Genomic DNA, 16,789 nt, shown 5'->3' with positions numbered 1-16,789 from the left:
ATTTGAAAAAGTCAAGCTCCCGTATTCAAAGTCTGCTTGGTTTGGCCTTTGCCTTCAGGATAAACTTGAGGTTCCTCATAATGGTGTGTGAAACTCTTAGTGTCCTGGCATCTTCCCTGTCAAGCATGAGCTCTGATTATATACCACATCTTACTCAACCATTCAGTGTTGCCCCAGGAGACTATGTGTACTCAAATATTAATGCAGCATTCACTGTAGGCTAATCACTTCAAACAGGTCCTGTCCATTCAGCAGTAGCCATGGCACTGACCAGAAGTCTGTTCCTTTGTAAGTTATTTCATAATTGTGTTAAGTTCTGTGGAAGAAATTGACTTGAAAGCAAGTGAGGTGAGAAGTCTAACAGGGAGTCTCCTCTAGAATCTGGATGAAGGAAGTATGTCTCCTCTAGGGGAGTGATATCTGAAGTTAAGAGCAAGACAAGGAATTCAGCATGCTACAAGCTAAGGTTTCATGTGCGAATAACAGGCACACCTCTAAGAGAAAGAAAACAGAAAGCAAGTCACTATGGCTATAGTAAAATGATTATGTGGCTGGGGTGAACTAGTACTTCTTTTTCTTTTTAAAAGATTTATTTATTGTGCATATAGTGTTCTGCCTGCATGTATGCCTATATGATAGAAGAGGGCACCAGATCTCATTATAGATGGTTGTGAGCCACCTTGTGGTTGCTAGGAATTGAAGTCATGACCTCCGGAAGAGCAGCTCTTAAACCTCTGAGCCATCTCTCCAGCCCCTAAGTACTTCTTTATGGTTCTAAAAATGATAAAATGAAGCTGAGTGTGGTCTTTAGTTACATCACATCTGAAGGGGGAGGATTGTTTAAAAACTTTACAGAGTTTCAATAACTCCTTGCCAACTGCATGTGAATCCCCCACAATGATGTACATATGCATACCTGTTGCCGGTGAAAAATGTTCAGTGGTGCTCTAAATGAAATGGTTTTGTGGAAATTAAACAGACAAGTCAAAGCACCTGAATTAGTGGAGTCTTTGTCATTTGTGGTGGCTAATTTGTTTTTTTGCAGTGACTAATTCTTTACTTAATAATGCCTCAGTCTGGGGGCTGGAAAGATGGCTCAGAGGATAAGAGCACTGCCTGCTTGCTCTTCAGAGGACCTGAGTTCAATTCCCAGCAACCACATGGTGGCTCATAAACATCTGTAATGAGATCTCTGCCCTCTCTGACCTGCAGGCCTACATGTAGGCAGAGCACTGTATACATTATAAATAAATAAATAAATAATTTTAAAAATAGTGTCTCGGTCTGTTTCTCACCACTGGGACCTAGCTGGTCTCTCTACATTCCAGCTCCCCATCAGCTACCGCTGCAGCACGACAGGCATCTTCTAATGGTTTTCCATGACTGTGACAGGTACCTGAGATAGTCAACTTACAGAGAGACGGTGTCTCATCAGGCTCCGAGTTCTGGAGGTTCTAGTCTACGAACAATTGGCCCTGCTGTCTGGGAGCTGGGAGATAGGACAGTGCATCCTGCTGGGAACCTGTGGTGGTGCAAATAACTTCTCACCTTGTAGCTGGGAGTGAAAAAGAGAAGTAGAGCTCACTCTTTGCTTTACTATCTTACCCCAGAGCCCAGGGAAACTTAGGCCCCACCTCTTAATATTTCTAGCATCTTCCAGCCTCCCTTTTGGGTTTCAACCAGATCTATCCAAATGTGGTGCTGGAACTTAGTCCAAAATAATGGAATCCTGTCATTTTATTTAATAAGTCCAAGTCTCCAGTTTTCCCAAGTTTTTAAGGGGCTAAAAAGAACTTTGAGGTTTTATAGATCAGGCAAAGGAAGGGATGGGGTGTGCCTAGCTAATGAGCAGTCAAACCAGTGCTCAGGTTGATGCAATCTCAAGTCTGGATCTGTAAGGAATTCCTAAAATCATTGCTGTCCTTAGCGGGACACAATCTTGTTATTATGAAATGATTGCTTTTGCTTCAGGCTGTACTGTCATCAAGAATGGGTGGGGTGAACTGACGCTCCTTTGTGTTTGAGAGTGTTTTGGTCCTGTGGCATAAAGTTGTTCATAGATTGAACTTATCATCCCAGGAATTCAAGGTAATGCTAGAAGAGTATGACTTGGGGTGAGGCAAGGAGAGGTAGAAATGAAGCCGGAAGGGAACCAAATGGTATTAAGTTCACTGGCTGACGCCACCTTTCATCCCATTGTAGTAATAGGTACCTTGACGACTCCACAGAATGTCAGTGTATAAATGTAGCCATCTTTGGTAGTGGTTCTGAGGCAAGGAACCAAAGAAATAGCAAACCTAAAACTGCATGAAAAGATTGAGTCTCCCTAATGAATACGTGGACATGTTGCTGAGATTAATGGAAAGTAAGGGAAGATCTGTACTGGTCTCTGAAATCATCCTGCCCCTTGAACTTGAACTTCAACCTTTGGAAAAACCCTGCGCAAACACACCCATCACAGAGAATTTAGGGGCTAGAGAGAAGGCTCAGAGCCTAGGAGCAATGGCTACTCTTCCAGAGGATCCTAGTTAGGTTCCTTGCAATTACATGGCAGCTCACAACTGCCTATAATTACAGTTCCGGGAGATCTGGCACCCTCACACAGACATACATGTAGGCAGAACACTAATACACATAAAATAAAAAATAAATTAAAAAGAAAACCCTCTGAAAGATGCTTATACTCCAAAACAAAACAAATTAGGACAGCAGTGAGGTTTTGGTTTTTACATTTGAGCAATCTAGTCAGGACTCTGTCCTTGAAATACTAGACATAACTCTCAGCCCAGACGTATTTCTTGGAGCCCTTTGTAAGTCTTTTGTTTTGTTTGTTTGTTCATTTGTTCTTCCAGACAGGGTTTCTTTGTGTAGCTTTGGAGCCTGTCCTGGCCCTCATTCTGTAGACCAGGCTGGCCTCAAATTCACATAGATCCACCTGCCTCTGCCTCCCAAGTGCTGGGAGTTAAGGTGCGAGCCACAACCACTTGGCTCCTTTGTAAGTCTTTTAACTATTACTGTAGTTATTTTTGTTGGTTTGTTCTTCTGAGGCAGAATTTCTATTATCTATCTACCTATCTTATTCTAAGGGTTGAAATGTTCTTTATAGGATAGACTATCTTGAAATCCGCCGGCTCCTGTCTTAATCAACACATTTGGCTTAACCATTTTTTTCAAATATGCAAAGAACTCTTCTTTACTTAAAACAAACCACAACGTTTCTTTTTTTAGATACTGTTTATTTAGTAGCTCAAGTAACCTTGAACTGAACTCCTGGCAATCCTCTTGCCTCAGACACCCAAGTGCTAGGATTACAGGTTACTACTTCTGGTTTATAGAAAACTCTTTCAGGTTTGTTTGTCTGTTTGCTTGTTTTCATGTATGCTAAGTGCTCTACCATTGGAATACGTTCCTAGCAGCAAACCATTTTTTAAAGATCTTTAAAAAAAAAAAAAAAAGATTTTTTTTTCCTTTGAGATAGGGCCTTGAATGCTACAAGTGGACCTTGCCTTGATCATGTCTTCATCAGGTGACATAGCCTGTAACTGCTGTTGGCAGTCTGAAGACCTCCACAGAGGGAGCCTTGGCTTCCTCCTAAAAAAAATTTATGGAGAAGCCAATGAGTCAGAGCTGGAGTTTATTATTCAATTTTTAAAAAATGTACATTTAAGCATGGGAGTTAAGAGAGGGGTGCTGCTCTAAGAGAGGAAGCACACAGCAGTCACATTTCATAGTCTTTACAATAACAGCAAGGAATTTGGTCACAGGTGTTCCTGAATTGTGCTTCTGTTTTCACTGTAAAAACAAGTTAATAGTACTGTGAGATTGGATGAAGACTTAATACTTAAGCTCATATGCCCTTGGTCCTCGAGCCTGAATGGTTAACATTCTCATTTGAAATGCTGTCGATGTTGTCAGCCTTCACTACAGATGTTAACTGGGGAACTCATGATTCTCAGGGGCCAGGGCCTTCTTTTCCTCCTCTTGTCCCCATAATTTTCTTTCTATTCCGCCTCCTAGGTGCTGGGATTAGCATGCACCACACGCCCTGCTTCCAAATAATTCTCTTTTTTTAAAATTTTTATTTATTATATATACATAATAAATTATGTCTGCATGTATCCCTGCAGGCCAGAAGATGGCAACAGATCTCACTATAGATGGTCGTGAGCCGCCTTGTGGTTTCACCTCTGAGCCGTCTCTCAGCCCCCACACCCTTTATGTTTATTGGTGTCTTGCTATGGATGTCAATTCCCTTGGAGCTGGAGTTACAGACAGGTGTGAGCCGCCATGTGGGTGCTGGGAATTGAACTCAGGTCCTCTGGAAGAGCAGCCGGTGCTCTTAACCTCTGAGCCACCTCTCCAGCCCCCAAATCATTGTGAAACAATATTTGCTTTTGGGGAAAACCTGAAGAAACGAAGCTCCCCTATGCTCAGTGTAGCTCGTCGATTCCGTGCGTGGTTTCCAGGGCTTTTCATCTGTTTGTGTGCACACAAGAGTCGTCACTAGCAGCCTGGCAGATGTGACACCGTCCCTAGGACAAACTGGTCTCACTTGAGGCAGCGTCGGAAAGCCGGCCCGCCCTCCCGCCTCCGTGTCAAGAGCCGCGTGGCAGCGCACGTGGGACCGACCCGCTGCCTAAGGGCGACAAATGGAGCCTGCGTTTGCAGGTGGAGCGGGCGCACCGTGATGACGAACGGTAGCGCTCGCCGCCACCGCCACCGCCACCGCCGCCGCCGGGGTTCGCTCCCGGGCCGGGGAGCCGGAAGGAAGGATTCAGCGGAGCGGGGGCGCGCTGTGATGACGCACAAAGCGGCGTGCCTCGACCCCCGCCGTCGTGGCGGCGGAGTGGGACGGAGCGAAAGCGGCCCCGGCGGACGCGTGCTCGTGGCGTCAGCGTCGCGCGCAGTGACGCCAGCGGTCACCGCCTTGGGGGCGGGGCGGAGGCTGCGGTGGCTTGGGTCGCGGGCCCACGTTGCAGCTCTTGGCTTCCGGAGGAGCCCCGGGTTCCGTGCGCCGGGAAGGCAGCCTGACGGTAGACCCGCAGCCCCTGGGAGATGGCGGCGCTGTGCCTCACGGTGAATGCCGGAGACCCTCCGCTGGGTAAGGGTCGCGTCCCCGCCGCCGCCGCCGCCGTGCGCGGGTTGCATCAGCCCTCGGGTGCGGGGCCCGGGCCGGGGCCCGGGCGGCCGCTGAGGGAGGCACAGGACGAGCGAGCCCCGCGCAACCAAACACCCCGCCGCCTGTCACGACCTTTGCACGCAGCGTCCCGATTCTCATCTGGGCCCTGTCCCTTCCCCGCCCCTCAGAGAAGATGGGAATTCTCTCGCCCCCCCTTCCGTCCGCTGCGGAGGCGCGGGGCCAGGGCAGACTCTGCCGCAGCACTCGCAGCTTTAACCGCGGCAGCGTGCGCTTCTGGCTGCAGGCAGTAATTAGGGGAAGCCGTGGGAAGGCTGCGCACTGATGCTGGCCCGGGGCTCTCTCCTCACCCCGCGGGCGCCCGTGGTGGAGGCCCGATCAATTCCGAATCGATCCTTCCAAGGGGCCAGCGCCATCGCTCTGGACTTTAGAAAGTCTGCTTTTTCCTTACTTTGGGAAATTGCACGAAATCATGTAACCACGATGTGTGTGGTGTAGACTCGGAAGTACTTTAAGAAGCCCAGCCCTTTAAATACACTTGGGCCATATGGGGGCTGATGAAATAAATGTCTTACCTGCTCAGCTTTGACAGAGGTCTGAGCCTGTTGAAATGAAAAGACATTTGTTTATGTGTTAATCTCCTGGGATTGTTGCTCAGGGCACGTCGTATTTTAAGCAAGCGCTCTGCCGCTGAGCTACATTCCCCAGTCCTAAAAATAGAATGTAGTAAACCACTTGAAATGTTTTAAAATGATAGTATTTTAGCATGTTAGTTCCAGCCCCTTTACACTGACCTAGCAATAATCCATAAGCTCTGAAAGTATATTTGAGTCTTGAGATTTGATTCTTGGTTTGTGTCACTAGACAGTGTTGGCCTCATCATTAATCCTGGAATCCTCAGTTCAAACCTGTCTGTTGGTTATGGTGAAACTTGACAGGTTCCTTGTTTTGTTTTATCCTGTAAGGAAGGAGGAAACCTATCCAGTGTTGGTTGCCAGAACTAAGTGAGACTGCAGGAACGTTGGTTCACATTTTAGGTGTTCAGCACATAGCTAAGCCATAGTGTTGTTTGTCTGTTTGTTTTGTTTTTGTGAACTAGTACTTCCTTGAAAATCACTGTGGAGAACCACTAGGCCTGTGTCCCTAGAACGAAGAACCACATTCTGCTGGTGTTCTGGAAGAGAGTCTTAAATTTTGTTTTCATTTTGAACTCTAGGCCAATTAGAGAATATATATTATTTTTTGCTCACACCTTTCTGTTTATTTTAAATTTTTATAACTCATTCAAATCAGATTATCTTATCTTTAAACAATAAAATTAGAATAAATATTTAGGAAAAGCCAGATTTCTATTGTAAGGATTTTTTAAAAGGGTTTATTTACTTTTATGTTTATGTGCATTGGTGTTTTGCCTGCCTGTATGTCTGTGTGAGGGTAGTGAGTCCCTAGAACTGGAGTTACAGACAGTTGTGAGCTGCCATATGGGTGATGGGAGTTGAACCTGCTCTGGAAGAGCAGCCAGTGCTCTTAACCACTGACCCATTCTCCAGCCCCAAATTGTGAGGCTTTTATGTCCTTGCTGTGTCGGTTTTGTGTGTGTTAAAGTACTTTCAAACTTGAAGATGCACGCATAGAACAGAACTTTCCCATCCTACCTAAGAGCATACAGCATCGGATGCTTCTGTACCCAGGAGGCTTCGTGTGCATCTCCTACAAGCACTGCATCTCTCTACCTAACTACATACAGCAACCACGCATTGATAGAGTTCTTCTGCTTAGTGCACAGCATTATTGTTTGAAGCTAATTGTTCCAGTAGGACCCCACAACTGGGAATGACCACGCTTTGTTTGCCTCTTAATGTCCCGTTTGTCCGGTTTCTTTCAATGTGGAATGATTTACTAGCCTTCCCTTGGTTTTAATAGCTTTGACTTCTGAAGATGACAGGCCTCTTATGTTTCCCTTATTGGGTTGTCAGATGTTTCCTGTGGCTGGATTCACGCTGTCCATCCTGGACAGGGGTGGTGTAACTATTGCTCTGCAATGCAGCCCATCAGTTGGTGTGTGAGTTTAATTTTCCCATTCTAATTTGATCACCTAAGATGCAGCCTGCCAGTTTTCCCCGATGTAGAGCTTTCCTTTCAACCAAAGGCATTTTAATGGAGAGAACTCGGAGCCGGAGCCATGCAAACCTTTCTCTTTTCGTGGATACTTCCATTCATGCATCCTTCCGAACTCGGCTATTAAGGTCAAATGGTGACCTTCCAACTCAGCATTTCCTTTTATATGTATCATCATTTTCCTCATGTTAAATTCATGACAAAGTATATGTGAAATATTTAATTTTCTATTTAAGATTCGTTGACTTGGAACTTGCATATATCTAAGTTAACCAATATTAATTGTATGTTTTAGTATACAGTTGTATATATGTACAGACATATGTGGTATATAAACCTCCCTAACAATAATGCCAGATGTTTCATTACAGAAGATTCTTCCTGGCATCTAGTGCCAGTGACCTGATTTTTTAATTTTTGCTTTTAGGATTTTGTATATCGTGACTCATACCGTGTGTGTGTGTGTGTGTGTGTGTGTGTGTGTGTGTGTGTGTGTGTGTATCTTTATCTTTTAATACATAGGACAGGGCTTTGTGGTTCATAGTGTTGCCTGTAATAGTAGTTCATTCTTTTTATATGCGAGACAGGATTCCATTATGCGTATGCTAAATGTATCTCATTTACTAGGATTACCCTGAAAGTGTATGTTACCTTTGAGAAATCCCTTGCTGTCTTAGTCTGCTTTGTGCAACTGTAAGACAGTACCACAGGGAGGGTAATTTATAATGGGCAGAAATTTACTTGGTCACAGCTCTGGATGATGCAAAGTCCAAAACCAATGGACCAGTTTTAGTGGTGGTCTTGCTGCTGTAGGTCCTTGAGGAAAGAGGGAGAATGCTGGAGGTAGCACACACCCCCCTCTCACAGTATTAGTCCTTTCCTAGAAGGCTCAGCTCCCCTCCCAACCCTTTCCAGGTTACTGAACCCAGGGCCTCAAGCCTGCTCAGCAAGCCTTGTACTACTGAGCTGTATCTCCAGTCTTGTTCTTTAGGTTTCAGAGATGATCTTCTATATATCCATCCCAGGCTTGTCTTGAACAGATGTTCCTCCCTCAGCCTCCAGGTGCTGGGAATACAGGCATCGTGCTTGACTCTGTAAGACCCATCTCTTAATGCTGTGACCAGGGCAACTAAATTTCAACATAGGTTTTAACAGGGCACTGGCGTGCAAGCCAGAGTCAACATAACTAGAGAGTGAGACAGACAAACAAGCGCACTTGCTTTCTGATGTAACAAGCCTTGCAAGATAACCATCTTTCTTTGGTAAACTCTGCTCCCAGTGGAGCAGAGTATTTACATAGAAAGGAGTATCTGTGCTGGCGCTCCATCTTAAATGAGGGGACAGGATGATGAGTTCACGCACTGTGTGAGGTGCTGAAAGACAGTGTTACAAGGTGTTTTAGAGTTTGAGAGCTGAACCATTTGTTACTTTTCTAAGACCCAAGCTTCAGCTTCACTGCAGGGGTGGGAGTGGGGTATCACACCTTATGGGGCTTAATATTGGATTGTTGATTCATCCTTATTGCTGTGTGTGTGACTCGGGTTATAAATACTACCTTGTTTTTGAAGGGAAATAAATCTTTGGTGCTGTCATTTTTAGACGCTCTGCTGGCAGTGGAACATGTGAAGGGTGATGTCAGCGTTTCTGTGGAAGAAGGGAAAGAGAATCTTCTTCGTGTTTCGGAGTAAGTGCTTATTCATGTCTTTTCAGTTCTGAACACATTTAAACATGTGCAGCTCGGAATTTTCTGGGCTTATTTTACTTGCTAATTAGGTAGATTGTTCCTAGAAACATGTTTCCTGTGTGTGTGCGCGCGTGCGCGCCCCCAAGCACATGTACGCGAGTGTGCCCTATCATAGCTGTTTGACAAAAATAATTCTTTATAGCTGGGTGGTGGTGGCTGGAGGAGGACTGGCTGAAATCAAGCTTAAGAGTTGTCTTAAGAATCATTTAGGAACAGGGTTACCCACAAAGCTTTTCCTGTTAGGCCATCGCTACTGCCCTGTTCTAGTAAAACACCATAGGAGGCTCATGCTCACCGCCTCAGCTCTTGGCAGGCTGTGGTAGCAGAACTACTGAGAGCTCAAGGTCAGCTTGTGTTATTGAGGGAGATCCTGTCTCACCCCTGCCCACTCCACCCCATTCCCAAATAAATGGAAATGTCTTCTCTAATAAATAAAATATGAAGTCTGTGGATAATCTCATCAACCCAAGGAAGAAAGAACTGTGGATTCTGACATCTTGTTTACCAAATGAACAGCTAAGTGGTAAAAATATGTTCATATTTTGCTTGAGGCCCTTAGTTCCCTCCCCAGCACCACGAAACAAACAAATGAATGAACATCAGGTTAGACCCTGAGGCCCTCAGAAGTCCTTGCAATTCTGAGTAGGAGACTAAAGATCTGAGTTGGTCCTGTCAATGAGCTGCATCAGCGATGCTCTTCAGCTGTTCATTTGGTCAACGTGATGTCAGAATCCACAGTTCTTTCTTCCTTGGGTTGATGAGATTATCCAAAGACTTCATATTTTATTTATTAGAGAAGACATTTCCTACATTTCATAAGCAACATGAAGTAAGCTCCGTGTCACAGTGAGGGAAGCTTGAGCAAAAGAGACCTTAAAGCCTGTCCTCACAGTGACACAGTTCCTCCAACAAGCCACATCTCTTAATAGTGCCACTTTCTATGAGATTATGGGGGCCAATTACATTCTAACTACCACAGTAGAAAAAAGAATATGGTAAATATGTTAGGGTTTCCATTTTTACATTTCTTTGTGACTAACTTGCTGAAGCAACTGTGATGTTTATTTAATGCTTAAATTCTAGGGATGTGGTCTTCACTGACATAAATTCAATACTGCGCTACTTGGCTAGAGTTGCAACTACATCTGGGTTGTACGGTACTAACTTGATGGAACACACTGAGGTAAGCAAGGAATGTTTATTTTCTTGTGCTTGTTTTGTCTTGTGCTTTCTGATGTTTGGGAACAGTGTTGTCCTACCATGCATTGACAAGTGACAGTCCTTACAAGGGTTTGAACAATACTTAACCATAGGTCCAAGGGAAAGAATGTTTCCGGTTGGTTTGCTTTTTAAAACAGAAACCTAGTCTTTCTATGTAGTCCAGGCTAGCCTGTCAACTTGCTATGTCCTGTGCTGGCCTAGAACTGTGAATCTCCTGTCTCAGACTCCTGAGTGTATGACAGCTATGTCCCACCACACTTAGTGTCATCGCATATTTATTTTCAGAGCAATAAGCTAAAAGTGTGGTTTGGGTTAGACTTCTTATGTTGGCATGCACAGGGCCTTGGGGGATCCCCAGAACCACAGAGGAACAAACTTCACCTCTTAAAGTTCACTGTCTCCCTCCACACTAAGTATATTTTGGGGTCATTTATACTTTGGGGTCATTTATACTATCTTCACTTTCCTGGTTTCCTAGGATTTCATAGCTGGATTTTACTGTTTAGCTCATGCCATTCACCTTTCATATTACAGATAAGACAGCGGGCCAGAAAAATTAAGAGATTACCCAGGATCACACATCGATTTGGGAGCCCATTTCTTTCTTAAGTTAATGGTTAATTACAGCAATAACAGAGCAGCTTTCAGTGCCATTCTGTAGATGCGGTTTTTCTCTTGTGTATGTCCTACCCTAAATTTTGAGAATGTCACACAGTTCAAAAATAAAGTCTTTTTTTTTTTTTTTTAGGAGTTTTGGCTAAGGTCTCACTGTATACCCCAGGCTGGTGTCCAGACTTGATCCTCTTGCCCTGCTGGGTTACAGACATGTGCCAACATGCCTGGCAGAAAATGGATTTAATGATTGACTTTTAAATCTCCCCAGCTGCATTAATTTGTCTGTCTAGGTAGCTTCAGATTAGTTAGTCCCCCACAGCTGTCAGTTATCAAGTATTTTTCTTGTTCTTTCCTGATGTGACCCTCCATGTACCTGAAAAAGAGGGGGAGGGAGATAACCAAAAAGAAATCATAGGAAAATAACCACAGAGATGGGATTTACCTAAGTGGTGGTGTTAGAGCCCAGATAACCAGAATTGAACTGTGTAATGATAGATTGTACAATTTCGGGTGAGGAAAGTTTTGTTCCAGCTGAGGAAGCTAAAAGTGCGCCTCCCTTTCCCAGCATTCTTTTGTGCTCATCTTGTTTTGAAGCCTGAACTCTGGGCTGCATTCTCTTCTGTGTTCACAGATTGATCACTGGTTGGAGTTCAGTGCTACAAAGCTGTCATCGTGTGCTGCGCTGACTTCTGCACTTACTGAGCTTAACCACTGCCTGTCTTTGAGAACATACCTAGTTGGAAACTCCTTGACCTTAGCAGATTTATGTGTTTGGGCCACTCTAAAAGGTATGACCAATAACTATTAAAATACTGGGGTCTTGGGGTTTTTGTATTTTGTTATGTTTTGTTTAGTTTTTTTCAAGTCAGGGTTTCACTGTCTAACCCTTGTGGTCCTGGAACTTACTCTGTAGACCCAGTTGACCTAGAGATCTGCCTGCTTCTTCCTCTCTTGTTCTGGGATTAAAAGTGTGCATCCACACCTGGCTTTTGGGTGGGTGGGGTGTTGTTGATTTTGATCATGGTGGGGAGGTTGATTTCTTTTGAGATGGAGATAGTCTCAAACTCTTGGGCTCAAGTGACCTTCCTGCCTTAGTCTGCCAAATGGCTGGGACTACAGGGATGCAACATTGTTTCTGTTGTTGTTGGCCATTTAATTCTTTGCTAGGCTAAAAGTAAACATATTTCTGCCTCTATGTATATGTGTGTAGGTAGTAACTGAGGGCCTCCTTACTGAGGGTAGTTAATCTGGCTTTCTTGGTCCTGGTCACAGAAATTTAGTATCCTTTGTTGGTCCTGGAAGCATCTCTTTTCTTGACTTCTCTTGCCTTTGGAGCTCTTGTCATTCCTACTAAAGAGACCCTCATCCTACTTAGTACTCCAACCTTAGCGACTAACTCATTCCCAGTACTTGTTTCCAGCTTGGAAAATCTTTGTGTTCAGTAGGAATGTGAGGGGCAAATTAGTCAGGTATTTGGAGTGTTATTCTTTTGGTGGGTCCCTTTTTTCCTCTTGTATAATCAATTTGCAACAGATGTGATGATGTTCTAACCAACCTGGGAAACAGTTGACTTGAAAAACAAAACAAGAAAAACTTCATGAGGTATAATATATGAAATCTGTACTTAAAAATTATAGTTTGAAATGTTTTGACATAATTCATAGCTGTAGTATTTTTACCATGGTCAGGATTAAATATATACAACACACTGAAAACGTGAGAACTCTACAGAACCCAGTAGTCTAACAAGGATGCTCAGGCAGCTGGAAGAGGTTGAAACTTCACCTAGTCATGCACTCCAGATTTCATGGAGGCAAATACAGCAGTAATTTCACAGCGAAGCTGTTAGGTTCTCATGACTTGAGATCACTGAAGTCATGAGGCCAAATGAGAGTCAGCCTTTAAAAATGTAATCTTGATTGGGCAGTGGTGGTGCACGCCTTTAATCTCAGCACTCAGGAGGCAGAAGCAGGTTTGGTGCCAGCCTAGTCTACGTAGTGAGTTCCAGAATCGCCAGGACTACACAGAGAAACCCTGTCTTGAGCACCCCTCCCCCCAAGAAGCAATTTTGACTGTGTAGTAAAACGGTGAATAACTTATATGAAATCCGTAAGGTTAGGATCACTTTTAATAGATAAATGCCAGCCAACAGCAAGCCAGAGTGTGCCAAAGCAGCAAGGCGAGAGAGCTCCATGTGCCTTATCTGTCCCTTTAAACCTCTCCCATGTCACCCTGACATCACCTTGAGCACACCCTGATGGGCATGGTCAGGCACACCTGTAGCCAGGCCTTAGGATGATGCATGGCTATGATGTCTCCCTACAGTGTAGCTTATATCTGATATGGTGGTTGTGTAGAGAGCTGTATTCTTTCAGGTATACACTATATGATAAAACATGGATCACTGAAGATGACTCAAGATGATGGAGGTAGATGGCCTGTTTTGTGGAAGCTTTGGACCTATTAAAAGCTTGAGGTGCATGAATTGGCTGACAGGATTAGGAATTTACGGCAAACTCTGAACATCATTGTGTGTAGTTGAAATGGGGCTAACAGTGGCTCTGTACAGTAACAGGGTTTCAAAGGAGGGAGAGGTGACCCCTGTTTCTGCACTGATGCTGATGCAGAAATTAACTGCTCTTGGTGACCTTGCTTGTACTGTTCTCACCAGTTGATGTACTGTGAATTGACATTGGACTTCACAGGGCTTGTGATGTGATGGAAGGAGGACAGGATCCAGTCTTAGAGAACTTGAGTTAATCCCCTGTAACGTGTTTTGGGTGTTTGTTCCATTTCTAAGTAGAACTAGGTAGCCCAACCGGTGGCTGGGACCCACCCTTCTGTCTCAGGCTCCTGAGTGCTGGGATGGGAGGCGTGCACCACCACACATATCCTTGACCTAAAAAGTATTTGTTTTGTGATTTCTACAAAATATACTAAACTAAGGGTTCCATTGCGGACACACAGCTGTAAGCTAATCTCATTCACATAAGTAAACTACAATGGGAACTCTGCTTTAGACTTTGCCAATTTAGTAAAGATTTAAAAAATTATGTTCACTATTAGGAAATGCTGCATGGCAGGAACAGCTGGAGCAGAACAAAACTCTGGTCCACGTTAAACGCTGGTTTGGCTTTCTTGAAGCCCAGCAGGCCTTCCGCTCAGTCGGTACCAAATGGGATGTTTCAGAAAACAAAGCTAGAGTGGTAAGCAAGTGTTCAGTTTTTTTTTGTGTGTGTGTGTTCATTTTATGTATTTGTGTTTATAGGTGCATATGAGCTATGGCATTCGTGGAGGTCAGGTCTCCACCTGTGGGTCCCAGGGACCCACCTCATATCTTCGAGCTGGTAGCAGGTGCTTTTACCGGCTGAGCCATTGCACAGTCTCTAATTTTTTTCTTTTTATCCTGATGTTTCAGTCTAACTGAGTCTCTATATTTTGTTAAGTCTTTGTATACCTTTATTTGCTCAACTACATAAAACCCTGAACTTTATAAGATCATGTCTGGGCTGGAGAGATGGCTCAGCGGTTAAGAGCACTGATGTTCTTCCAGAGGTCCTGAGTTCAATTCCCAGCAACCACATGGTGGCTCACAACTGCCTTGAATGAGATCTGGTGCCGTCTGCCTGCATGCAGGCAGAAGACTGTATACAAAATAAATAAATAAATAAAATCTTAAAAAAAAAAAAAAGATCATGTCCCCGGTGATGCATGCTCTTCTGTATAATGAAAATCACGTTTTATGTATTGGTTTTTGGTGCTGGGTATTTGTCCCGCTATTAAGTGATGTCCCTGGTCACGTGTTTAACTTGTACTTACTCCTTCATCTTGAATCTTCACTGATGTTGAGCCATTGAATTGAGTCTAGGTTTTGAAGAGTCTCTCTGTGAATTCTGTAGGATGCCACAACCAGTACAGCAGCAGAGGTCACCTTCCTACCTTTAAATGTCTCCGCTGAAATAAAATTATATATATGTATATGTATGATTGTATACATATAGAAAGCTTTATATGTGTGTGTGTGTGTGTGTGTATATACACTGCCTTATATATATATATATATTGTGTGTGTGTGTGTGTATATACACTGCCATATATATATATATATATATATATATATATATATATATTGTGTGTGTGTGTGTGTATATACACTGCCTTATATATATATATATGTGTGTGTGTGTGTATATACACTGCCTTATATATATATATAATGTCTCCACTAGCTGATGCTTGCTTTTATTCAGCTTCCTCACTAGAGTTTGATTCTGTAAATACAGTGTAAAGATGTTCTAGTCATCATTCTGCTTATGACCAGAATTTGTAAATGAATGTATTCATAAACATTTAGCCATGTAACTTTGCTGTGTATTTTTTGTGTTTTAGGTACCAGACAAAAAACAGGATGTTGGCAAATTCGTTGAGCTTCCAGGTGCAGAGATGGGGAAGGTGACAGTCAGATTCCCTCCAGAGGCCAGTGGGTAAGGAAATGCCACCTGCTTGCAGCCAAACGCTTAGTGGAGAAGTTCTGCAGCCCTAAGGACTTCAATTGCTGTGTTCATCCAGAGGATATGGGTTAAGGGGGAGTAAACCTAAAAACCTGGGCTGAATTATTTACAGCTTTGTTAATTTGTAGTTCAATTATTTACAGCCTTGTTAATTTGTAGTTTTAATTATTTACAGCTTTGTTAATTTGTAGTACTTTTAGTTCTTTAAGGCAGTAGGAGAAACAATATCTAAATTTTATTTTAGAATTTAAAAAACAAGAAAATACCCATAAATAAAAAACTTTAAATATAAATAAGAAAGTGTCCATATGTAGTAAAGCTTAGGTTTTGCTTGTATTTTGAGATTTTTACAGCCTTTTTTCAGTAAGGATTCATACCTATACTTACTCAGTCCTTTATATTTTTAGTAGCTGTTACAGTAACATTTACTTTTCTAAAATAAAGGTAGGGGAATTTTGGAAAACCTACTAACTTTGATAAATTTGCAGGTTTCCTAAACTTATTAACTCTTGACACATACAGAAAATCGTACTTGACTAACTCCTAAGAGCCCACAGGTCCTGCCCTGCATCCCTCAGGCTGAGTAGATTCCTCTGCCTTCAGTGTCTGTCAGTCATTCTGTTCTCTAGACAGGCTTGTAATAGAATCCTTCCAGAGGTACTAATACACAAGTGCATCTCCCATAGCAGCCTCACTCGGGAGTTTACTCTTTTTTTCGAGACAGGGTTTCTCTGTGTAGCTTTGGAGGCTGTCCTGGAACTCACTCTGAAGACCAGGCTGACCTCAAACTCACAGAGATCCGCCTGCCTCTGCCTCCCGAGTGCTGGGATTAAAGGCGTGCGCCATTAACACCCGGCCGGGAGTTTAGTCTTAGGAGAGCATTTTGTTGTAAGTGAGATGTTTGTATTCCTGAATTTAATTTCAGACCTTGCAGTTTGTAATCAAATCTTTCCCTACTGGCATATCACAACTCTCCTTTCACTTTCTGTGTAATAGTTATTTAATCACAGTCTTGTCACTAATAGCAGTTTGCAATTCTACATCTTGGGATGGTGAGGTGACAGTGAGACCACGTCTGGTGTAGCTAAAGTCCCTGCAGCAAACCTGGCTTTGAACTCCTGGTTTTGCTTCTGAGTGCTGGGATTACAGGCATAGTCCTCTACCGCAGCCACAAGTCCACATTTCAACTCAGATGGTGAACAGGTAGAAGGAAATGAAAGCGCCTACAGAGATGGCTCCGTGGGTAACAGTGCTGCTGTGCCAGAGGACCCAGGTTCACTTCCCAGCACCTGTGTGGCAGCTCACAACTAACTGGAACTCCAGTTCCAGGAGAGCTAATGTCCTCTTCTGGCTCTGCAGGCTCTAGGCACTTAGACATAGACATACTTGCTGGCAAAACACCCACATACGCAAACATAAATTTTATTTCATATTTAAAATTTT

At 43.5% G+C, this 16,789-nt stretch overlaps 1 protein-coding gene across 1 annotated transcript in view; it reads left to right on the top strand.

Moving 5' to 3' along the window:
- Nucleotides 1-4,930: 4,930 nt before the first annotated feature.
- The window catches only part of Eprs1 (glutamyl-prolyl-tRNA synthetase 1), a 62,476-nt gene continuing 50,617 nt past the window's right edge, over nucleotides 4,931-16,789 (top strand). Inside the window, exons 1-6 of the mRNA XM_027418742.2 lie at nucleotides 4,931-5,101; nucleotides 8,855-8,939; nucleotides 10,083-10,182; nucleotides 11,467-11,623; nucleotides 13,902-14,041; nucleotides 15,225-15,319. Of these exons, the coding sequence (XP_027274543.1) occupies nucleotides 5,056-5,101; nucleotides 8,855-8,939; nucleotides 10,083-10,182; nucleotides 11,467-11,623; nucleotides 13,902-14,041; nucleotides 15,225-15,319 (623 nt within the window). The 5' untranslated portion in view covers nucleotides 4,931-5,055. The remainder of the gene's footprint in view (nucleotides 5,102-8,854; nucleotides 8,940-10,082; nucleotides 10,183-11,466; nucleotides 11,624-13,901; nucleotides 14,042-15,224; nucleotides 15,320-16,789) is intronic.

The sequence above is a fragment of the Cricetulus griseus genome, chromosome 5 (genome assembly GCF_003668045.3).
Source record: "Cricetulus griseus strain 17A/GY chromosome 5, alternate assembly CriGri-PICRH-1.0, whole genome shotgun sequence".
Classification (NCBI taxonomy): domain Eukaryota; kingdom Metazoa; phylum Chordata; class Mammalia; order Rodentia; family Cricetidae; genus Cricetulus; species Cricetulus griseus.
This window is presented reverse-complemented; position numbering and strand designations above follow the sequence as displayed.